The 10,804-nt window shown below is 33.4% G+C and overlaps 1 protein-coding gene across 2 annotated transcripts; it reads right to left on the reverse strand.

Moving 5' to 3' along the window:
• Nucleotides 1-5,847: 5,847 nt before the first annotated feature.
• On the reverse strand, nt 5,848-9,534 carry LOC130826184 (S-type anion channel SLAH2-like). Of its 2 annotated transcripts, none has more exons than XM_057691755.1 (5): nt 8,882-9,249; nt 8,635-8,794; nt 7,682-8,149; nt 6,790-7,560; nt 5,848-6,621 (listed from the first exon to the last, which is right to left on the reverse strand). In XM_057691755.1, exons 2-5 carry the CDS (start codon nt 8,764-8,766, stop codon nt 6,199-6,201), a joined length of 1,794 nt encoding a protein of 597 aa, XP_057547738.1. In that variant the 5' UTR covers nt 8,767-8,794; nt 8,882-9,249; the 3' UTR covers nt 5,848-6,198. The 2 variants fall into 2 exon arrangements, with proteins under 2 accessions (XP_057547738.1, XP_057547737.1); XM_057691754.1 differs by lacking the exon at nt 8,882-9,249 and adding an exon at nt 9,341-9,534 and having other exon boundaries at nt 5,849-6,621.
• Nucleotides 9,535-10,804: the final 1,270 nt, after the last annotated feature.

The raw sequence follows: 10,804 nt of genomic DNA on the forward strand, positions 1-10,804 counted from the left end.
TGAGGTATCTCTCCCCTATGCTAATGCTAAGAAGTTTGTAGCCTTGAAGAGTCCAATTTATATCAATGCAAACATAAGCTTGGGGATGAACATTTCACCGCCGCTATCAAGATGTTGTCTTCATCTGGTGTGGCACCTCTTTCCCCGGAAACCCTTCAGGTTCGAGAATCTAAGCACGCTTTTGCCCCCCTCAGGCTTTACCCTCTATCTCTTGTAATAAGGGAGCTCTTTTTGTGACCAAAGATAAGGCGCTGAACAAGATTCATAGCTTCCCTAAAGGAACCTCGTATGGAAGGGATGGGCTTAGAGCTCAACATTTTGTGGATATGTTGGGAGGTGTTGCGTCAGGAATTGTTGATTTTTTTTTTCTCTTTCACTAAGGAAGTCAATTTTCTTCTCAATAGGAAGTGCCCTAGTGTGCTTGGGGGCTATATAGCTAGCGCTCCCTTCCCCCTTTTGGTTATGCTAGTTGTTGTCACTGTGTGGCGTAGGCATGTATATAAGGTGAACCCTTGGGTCCTTTGTCGTATCGTGATGAAGGTACTATTGTAGGCGACACCACTATGGTTTGTTTCTCAATGTGGAGAATACTACACTTTTTTTTCCTAGGGAGGATTCTAGAAGTAGAGAGCTTGGAGTCTTCCAACCTAGCATATCTCGCCCTTATGCGGGGGTGAAACTCCTCAGTGGTCCTGTGAGTACGAATCAACGTTTCTATTGTGATTTTTCTTTAAAGAGAGTTTCTAATACCATTGAGCTCATGATAGTTTTTAGCAAACTTCATGATCCACAAAAGTGGGCTTGAAACACCCCGATATTTTCTGTATAAAATTTTACTTACTAATATTTTTTTTAGAAGAATTTTCTTTCGATTAAAAAGGTTATCTCTTACATGAAAGTGAGCTAACATATGCAATTTCAATCCAAGACTTAGCCCAACCGAAAAAAACTTATGTATAATTAAAAAAAATTATTGGGACATTGAAGGGGGTCCGATCATAGAAGTAGTTTAGAGGAGTTTTGTAACTTCATCTGTGAACAATTTGAAAAGATTGTATCCCATTTACTAATATCCTAATTTCTTAAACTAACGCCATTTCCATTCTACCAAGCAAGAAAAAAAATCTCTTCCTCCTTGCCCTAGTTCCACGTGCCTACCACCCCTAATTCCAACATGAAATCATTGATTAACTCGATTTTCTAATTTTATTTAAAATTATATTTCTTTTATCAAACCGAGATTCTTCGGGATGTTACAGAGCTTCTCCTTCATGGCTATTATGCGGGGGTTAGGATGCTAATTTTTGCCTAGGGGACTTATCCTTCGGGTTTGTTTGGGGACGGACAGATTAAATTTGATCTTGCTCTGCGCACCACCTTGGAGAAGTTTGTCACGACCTCTAAATTGGGTTTTTTGGATTGCTATTGAGGCGAGCCACCCTGCCAATCAAGATAGGCGGCCTGGGTATTTACTCGGTACCTAGTGATGTTATTAACTATGCTTTCCTTGCCTCTCGTCTTCAAACTAGCTCCCTCCAAGCCAAGATCTTGGCTAACAAGTGATATTTCTTCCCTGGGTTCGGCTTTTGAATACGCGCTCTCAGTCTCTTTCATGTTCTTTGTGGCTTTAATGCTTTTTCTCTCAAACATGAATCCATTACCCCTCCCCCCCCCCCCATACGATGAAAAAGCCGGCAGGGACTTATTTTAGTGTTGTTGAGAAAATCCTTGTGCCTAGTTACATGCTCACCCCAAGACAAGTTGTCATTCTTTGCTTAACTCGGGAACCGCATGCCCAGGATTTTGTTCTTACAATTGTTATTGATGGTTTAGGGACAAAAATAAATCGCCGTTAGTTTCGGGCTATTCTATGCTATTGGCTCACCATTCCGTTGTTCGTCGAAGGCAACTTATGTCCAAGCTTCAACACTCCTAGGATGGATAAATAGGGGGATCTTGTTGTTCATTACTCCAACGAGATTGGCGTGATGTTTCGTCACAATTTGGTTCCAGACATGCTAGTGGATATTTGTTGCAAGGTTGGGATTTCGGTCCATAAGGAGGCATCATTGGGGGTTTTTTCATAGGTAAGAAAAGACCTTAGGCCAGAGGATCTCCTTTTGTTCAATTGGATTCATGGTAAAGATGCTTGAGTGGATGTAACTTGAGTCTCACTCTTCGCTGACATAGGATTCTCTTCATGGTTTCCTGGTGCTTCTTTAGCCAATGATGCAGAGAGAAAGATGAAGAAATACTCTGCTAAGTGTGAAGGGAATGGATAAAAATTTATTCCCTTTGCCTTCTCCACTTTTGGAGAGTTAGGCGAAGATGGGCGCGACTTGTTATTAAGGATTGCATCATTTTTTTAAGTAACTCTAATAGCATCAAATCTAAGGCCTACATTTTCCACAGACTAACTTTTTATGTTCAAAAAGGTGTGGATGCTCAGCTTATTGCTAGACTCCCTACCAACTTCCTGTAAGGTATCTTTCTTTGAATTGGAATACAATTCATGATGATAATAATAATAATAATAATAATAATAATAATAATAATAATAATAATAATAATAATAATAATTATTATTATTATTATTATTATTATTATTATTATTATTATTATAAAATTATATTACAATATAATTTACAACACTAGCTACTACCATATGCTGCAACCGGAAAGTACCGTCCAATCTTGTCCATTATTTTTTCGATTGGACCTTCGGTTAAAACACGCTCTTCTTTGGGCGTGTTTAAATCCTAAATATAATGAAAAAATTCATTAGATTTACTTACCTAATATTATATATCATAAATAAATTATATGAATTAGATTTACTTTTTCAGCATCCACATTATTGATTAAGTAAATTCCCAAAGTCTGTTAATATTACTTTGGTGACTTTAGTACAAAAGGTTCAATCCATGTCTTCTGTATAAAACCTTAGATCGATCGGTATGGTGGGAGCTTTGTATAAATCATTGCTAAACAGCTTTCAAGGAGATTGAGAACAATCCTTGCTCCATTATCTGATGAGTCTCAATGTGTTGTTGTCAGGGAGAGACAAATATATAATGGGGTTATGGTGGCAAAGGAATCAATACAATGGTTGAAGAAAAAGAAAAAACATGGTGCACTTCTGAAGTAAGACTTTCAAAAGGCATATAACTCCGTTAATTGGTCGTTCTTAAAAAAGGCCATGAAAAACTGGGAATTGAAAGGAAATGGATTAGATGGATAATGACAAGTGCGTCCATATTAATTCGCTTAAGGGGTTTTTTGGTATGGACAATTTAATGTAAGTAAGGAATCTACACACTACTTATACTTGAATTATAGGTTCAAATCCTAACCCTAGAAAAGGTATCTACACACTATTCATGATGAAAACAATAAATTAAAAAAACCCTAGAATAATACTAAGCATAATAAAGGATGATAATATTGAAATTTGCAAGGAAAGCAAAACCTAAACAAATGAGAAATACAAATAATAATCAAGAGATAAATTATGAAGAACAAGACTACTTAGTATTGAAGGATGATTACTAAGAAGCAATTAAAAGTTGATAATGAAATGTTAAAACTAATACAAGAAATTAAATAATAAGAAATTAAATACTAAAAGCACCTTACAATTCTTAAAGGGTGATTAATAACAAAGCTTAATGAAGTGTACAACTAAAAGATGAACAAAAGAAAGAACAACAGAAGGAACAATAAGAAAAAGGAAGAACGAGGAGGTTTATGCTCAAAGGAGATTTTACCTAATTGTCTCTTCTTAATCACTCAATTAACCGAAATAACTTAATTAAAATAAAGATAAACTAAACTATACCAAACGAAAGTAATTCAAAAATACACACACGGAAATCGAGAAGAAAAAGTCGACTCGGCAGCCCCTTCCACGACCAGGAAGTCGAGTCGGCGTTTTATGCTGACAATCACAACAAAATTTGAACGATCGTCATTTATTGTTTGGTTATTCAAATTGGGCATATAATATACCGTTGGAAAGATCTTGAAGCCTAATTTTCAATCTTCAATCGAGCTAACATTCCCTTAATAAACTCCGTCTATCATTAAAACCATAAGAAATAATGAAATATGTTTAGAACAATCAAAACCACTTAAAATCAACATGAATAACCAAAATGGATAAAGTAGCATACATATTCAAAATAAGTACGAAATTTCTTACAACGACCATCAATAAGGAGTATATAAAATGATATAAATAAGTGCAAATAGTTGCACTTATCTGATACCCTTATTTTGTTACATTTTATTTATGTCAAGTAACAAATTCCCTTATGTTTAAGTAGTTGTTGTCTTAAGTGTATCTCTTATATTGTAATACCAAACAACATATATAGCTATAACTCTTCTTTATCATTTCCCTTTCCATTACATTTTATACCAAACAACCCCTAAATGGTTCACCTTTGGAACCTTTTAACTTGTAAAGAGGCTTTGAGACAGAGGGATCCCCTTTCACCATATCTATTCATATTAGTTATTGAAACATTTGTAATTATGGTTAAGTTAGCAGAATCAATGGGGTTCATCAAACCAGTACTCATTGGTATGGAAAAGGTTTTAGTCAAGCATATAGAATTTGCTAATGATATATTGATTTTCCACCCCCGCGACCCTGAAGCCTGAAGTAGCTATAAAATACTTTATTAGATTACTTAATGTGTTTTGCATTATGTCAGGGTTAACTCTAAATTACGTGGTGTAAATCAGATTTTATATACTTGAGCTGATAAGCTTGCTAGACCTACACGATGTTAACAAAGAAAAATGTTGGGTTCAATACCTTGGTTTGCCAATTGTGAGAAACATGGGCGTAGATACAAATCCTGGGAGCTGATTATTTATGTGTGCAACCTTGGAGAACAAAGGTTGATATGAAATTTTATATTAACCGAAAGCTCATGTCACATGTGTATGTGAAGCTTAATGGTCAGACTTAGACTTAAAGAAGTGAGTTAATTAATTTGCCTATTATTATAATTACGGGACACATAACAAGAAAATATGATTGGAGTTTATCTAATACTACTATCACAAATTTTTAAAATGTTCATATATGATAATAAAATAAAACAAGACGGCTAATTTGAAGTGAAAATAATACTTCCTCTATTTTCATTTGTTTTTCCCATTTATTTTTTTGCACTGATTCCAATACAAACTTAAAAGTTAAATAATTTTAGTAATGAGTTTATATTAATCTTAAAAAGTTAATATCTTTAGAAAATATATTTGAGATGAATCTAACAAGATTCTACATGAATATATTTTTTCATATAGATGGAAGAAAAATTATAGTTAAAGTTTGACACTAAAATTCGTAAATTGTATTTATGAAAAACATATGAAAACAGAGGGAGTAATAAAAAAAAGTCTAAGATATTGAAAATCACCTAATTCTAGCATGGAAATTAATTCTCCTAATAGTATAAAATTGAATCTTTATTATGACTAAGGGGGTGTTTGGTATATTTATTATAGTGGAAAGGAAAAGGAATCCAATAAGAGAGTGGAAAAGGAAATTAATTGTGCTACTTTAAAAAGTTGTTTGGTTTAGATATGTAATGGAAAAAAATCATTCTAATTATTGTTGTAGAAAGGGTATTCATGAGTTTTTTCAATTAAAGGAGATGATGATGTTTAATTTCCACTAGTTCATAAGGAGTAACAAAGTAACGAATTCCAATACCCTATGAAACCAATTCCATTACTTTTCATATCGAACGAACAAGTAGAAAGGGTATTCATTAATTATTTGCGTTACCTACGTGAAATTTTACCAAACCAAACATCGCCTAAAATGAACTGGTAGCAACTTGTTCTTGACAACAATCAACATTAACAAGTTGTAAAAATCATATCAATAAAATTTAGTTACATTAAGCTGAGGGCCTTAATTTTAAACTATAACTCACATGATCCTTCACTATGCCTGGCCTCTCTTAATAGTCCTCATAGTCTCTCTACTCATTTACAAACAAAAAATTGTTTTATTTACTTAACAAACTCAGATCATCACATAACTCAAAATGTAGCAATACATTTTGAAGCCTCTTTCTCAATCATAAGTGATAGAGAGTTCATCGGCTTCTCTTTGAACGATTACGATCTCTTAATCCTTAACTAATCAAAACACATAATTGCAAGTTTTCGAAACGTTTAAACCGACTCAGAATTATTCTTCTGGGAGGTTCTAGAAGGATCCACAGAAGATTCTAAGTCAGTTGCTTCAGTAGTGACAAACTTCAAGTACTGCTCAATGTCTTTGCAGTCTGAACTACCATTTCTCAAGTGAGGAAACCATCTTTTACGCAGCTTAGCAGGTCGTTCACTGATGGCGATAGCAATGTCGTTAGGGAACAAGTTGCGGAACACAAAAGCATGTAGGAGAGTTGACACAAGCAAGGCTGTAACAATAAGGGTAGATATTGTTGCTAGGGTCAATGCTAAGCTTTTTGTCACCCAATTTGTCACTTCATTTGAGTATCTTATGGTAGCAATGGCTGCTGCTGTCATTGGAAATGTGTATGCCCACCATGCTATTGAGAATTTGAATCCTCTGAAAAAGTTGATCCGAACAGCCTGCCCAAACATATACAAAGGTGTAAGAACAAGTCGCGTTAAACATAACCTAGTCTAAGGGTAGAGGTGTGCAACTGGTCAAAATCGACTGTAACCCGACTCAAAACACTGATGATCTGAATGATCACCTCAATGTGAATGAATATTTATGTAGGGAAATACACTTACAAGTGAAAACAAGAGGAACAAAGCGATGAAGTAAGCAATTCGAGCGCCATAATCGAAGGATCCTTGGATTCTAGCCCATGCCATAGATGCAACACTAGGAGCTGCGACAAATAGGAAAAACACCGGGTGGAGTTCCTTGGGAAGTGTCTTATTTGTAGGAAGTCTTTGGTAGAGAGTAACAAACAAGACGGTATAGTGAGCCAACCCAACTGCAAAGAAGAAAAGCGGTCCTTCCTTAAGTCCCATAGATGCACCCAACAAAGCACCAACAAAGTTTCCGACCACAGACAAATGGTTCACAGGGTTAGCCACTTTCGATAGCCTACGTTGCCCTCCAGACATCCACTGACCGTAGATTTTAAGCTCGAGGCAGAGGAATGGGAACATAAGCACATACCAAAGTGCTTGGTGAAGGTCTTTAGTAACGGATGGTGGGCAGCCGAGTGACAGGAAAAGGAGGGATATGAACGGAGCAAAGAAGAAATTCACCCTGATTGGATGGTAATACTCTCGTCTAACTGCTTCGAAGTAGAAGATTAACTTCAATCCATAGATGATAGCAATTACAACTACCAAAGCTATGGAAATAGTCCAAAGTATCAAATTTACTAAAGGACTAACTTTAAGGAAACTTGTTGAGGGTGAATTTGCTAGGGTTTTCCATAATATGGCTTGACTACTCACACCAAGACATATACCAAACGAAGCGATAGGAAATCGAAGAAGAAATGGCCATGTTTTGTCTTCGGGAAGCATCAACTCCTCTGATGGCTGCAACAAAAATGAGCACAACAATGAGCCTCATATTTTGGTTTCGGTAAATATTCTAACATAGTATCTGATAGAGTATATAATATATGTCGTTGATGGGTGTAGTCCCACGATTACTTACACGAAGAGTGTCCAACTCAGGACCTTCGAGTGCATCAAAATATCGATCAACAGGCATGGCCTCGCCATCTGCATGATCACGAGGCATGCGTTCAGGCTGTGGTTCGACAGGTTTTCCACGAAGATGGGATAACTGCCTTTCGAGTCTTCCAGACCATGTCTTGAATGAATCAAACCTCGCATCCTTGAGCCGTTCTACGTGGGGATGTCTTATTTGTGGCCCGGAATACTGGTTCTGTTTATGCTCATCTTCAACACATGTTGCAGATTTAGGTATTGGTTGAGAATAAGATTTGGTTTCAGATTTAGTCTCAGAAGGACAATCATGTGGAGCAACTTTGGCAGATACTTCTTTGGAATTTTCACTAAACAACACCTTTTTTGGGGTTTTAGGTGTTTGTGGCATGCTAATTGAAACAAACCCATTTGCAGCATTTTCCATCCTTTGCTCATTTATTACTTCAGATTCCTGTTTTCATACAAGTAAAAATCAGACCAGAAGTCTTAATAACAAGTAAATATAAAAATAAAAATTTCAAAAAAAATAAAAAAAAAATAACCATGTAAATTGAAGATGTGGGATTGTGACAGAAGTTTGATTCTCACTCCTTATACTATATTAGATTGTTGTCACATTAATTACTAATCTCCTTGTGAATCGCGAATAAAAAAAGAACTATGGTCTGTTTTGGGTTTATTTTAGGCTCCTTTTGAACGAATTGCACTACTTATACTATATTAAATTGTTGTCGCATTATTCATTAATCTTCTTGTGAATTGCGAATAAAAAAACGAACTATGATTTGTTTTGGGCTATTTTAGACTCATTTTGAGCGAAATGTAAATTTATAAGGCGAATAAACTGGCGAATTAACTGGTGAATTATGTTACACTATACTAAATTATTAAAGAATTAACTACTAATTAATTTCAAAGACAGAAAAGAAAGCTTACAGCAGCATGAAACCCATTATGCTGATCAATAGTATCAAACCCATGAATTTCCTTGGACGAAATCACAGTAAACAATGCTGGAAGCTCAACAGAAATCTCTTTTGTCGAATCCGGGTTCTCTCCACTCCCCATTAGGAAATCAAATCACCAAACAAATCAACTGATCAATAAACACAAAAGTTAGAAATATGAAAACTCTAATCTAAAAATAAACACTACAAGTAAACATCACATTATAATTTAATACCTAAATCTGTATATTAAGCAAAATAATCAGAGTATAGAAAATGGAAATCTATACTAAAACAGGTATAAATCACCTGATTAACAAACCAAGAACAAAATCCACATATATATAATAGCATGTACTCCCTACAGAAGATGTATCTAGAAATGTCTCAATCTCGACAACTGTTTTCCTTTAACATCCATCACTGTTTTCTTTTTGGATCAAAGCAGTTTATTTTGACTTTGCATTGCAGTCTTTTACTCTAAAACCAATCTAGATCTTCTACTTTAGTGTTAAACAATTGATTTGAATTTGCTATATTACGTAAATTAAAGTGAAAACTTTTTTATCATTATATAACAATTATAATTATGAACTGATCTCCGAACTCGCTTGATATTATCGAATATGAGCACGAAAATTACTATAAAAAATTATTTTCCAAACAAAATCTAGTATATAGTTTCAAATTTGTACCTGGAAAATAAGAAGAAATAATGATATTTGATTATTAGGATCGTAATTTGAGGCTTGATTTAAGGTAGAAAATGAAGGAAAAAAATTAAATTGAAGAGTTGAGAAATGGGAAATGTAGGAGTAGTCCACAAAACTGAAGTTGGGTAGGTTTGTTATTATTAGTTCATCCTACCAAAGAAAGAAAAGAAGCATGTGAAAGAATGGGTTATGCGAGGTTTATATATATAGGCCATAATTTTAGAGATGTTTATTATACTTCCACGAAGTTACGTCAAATAGACTGCATTTCATAATTTGATTTATGGTTTTTGTTTCATTTGATAAAGACGTGTTTATTGTTTATTTTATATTCAAAGTGACAAATCAGCTACAGGTAACAACCACCATTGTTTTGGAAAGCTATATATTATCTGGGATTTTTGTTAAGTCAGCCAAGTTGTTATTGTAATAGTGTACTTTTCTAAGTTCTTTAAATTTTAAAATTTTTATGTTTTACTAAGTATTGTAATTTGGCGAGAAAATCCTTTTATAATCCCTCCAATTTAGTAAAAAAGGCGGTTACGATCACATATTGTGTAACGGAAAAAATTTGATTATTTTGTAACGGGTCGTAATAATTGTACAAGATTATTTATTTGTGTACTTGAAATATGTTTTTAAAATGGATTATTGTTAATTAATTTTGATATATTACATATAATAAAAAACTTAAAATATGAAATTGGTAAAAGAAGAAATTAGTCAATTATTATACTATAAAATAACAAGATCACTCTAACCAAGTAGTATTCCCTTTAATATTTAAACATAAAAAATACTTCCAATCTCAAATTTATAAGAACAAATAAAATTAAAAAAATAAGTACTTTTCCTAAATGATTATAATGTAAAAGACTTTGGGAGTTACTAAATTTCGACACCCCTTATCATTTTATCGCCACCCCCTCCAAATGAAATTACGAATTTGCCCCTGATTTTTAAAAAATTAAAATTTTGCCACACCCTACAAATTTCTTATTTATAATAATAATAATAATAATAATAATAATAATAATAATAATAATAATATCAATAACAACAATAATATAATAATTAACGTTTTTATATTCTTCAAAAATAATATAAATAAAATTAATAATAATAACAGTAATAGTAATAATAATAATAATAATAATAATAATAATAATAATAATAATAATAATAATAATAATAATAATAATAATAATAATAATAACAACAACAATATAATAAAATTAAAAATAATAATAATTATTCAAAAAGAAAAAAAAATGAATCGCCCAGAACCTGGCGATTGGACCCCGGCTCAATTGCCAAAAAAGTGGCGATTGAACCGGGGTCCAATCGCCCAGTTTTGGGCGATTCATTTCTTTTTTTTTGGAAAATTTATATTAATAATAATAATAATAATAATAATAATAATAATAATAATAATAATAATAATAA

The sequence above is a fragment of the Amaranthus tricolor genome, chromosome 10, assembly GCF_026212465.1.
Source record: "Amaranthus tricolor cultivar Red isolate AtriRed21 chromosome 10, ASM2621246v1, whole genome shotgun sequence".
Lineage (NCBI taxonomy): Eukaryota > Viridiplantae > Streptophyta > Magnoliopsida > Caryophyllales > Amaranthaceae > Amaranthus > Amaranthus tricolor.

Coding starts and splice junctions, on each gene's coding strand:
- LOC130826184 (XM_057691755.1), bottom strand. CDS start 8,766: ATGGGGAGTGGAGAGAACCCGGATTCGACAAAAGAGATTTCTGTTGAG. Junction 7,561..7,681: donor CTGAGTTGGACACTCTTCGT/GTAAGTAATCGT, acceptor TTTTTGTTGCAG/CCATCAGAGGAGTTGATGCT. Junction 6,622..6,789: donor TGTTCCTCTTGTTTTCACTT/GTAAGTGTATTT, acceptor ATGTTTGGGCAG/GCTGTTCGGATCAACTTTTT.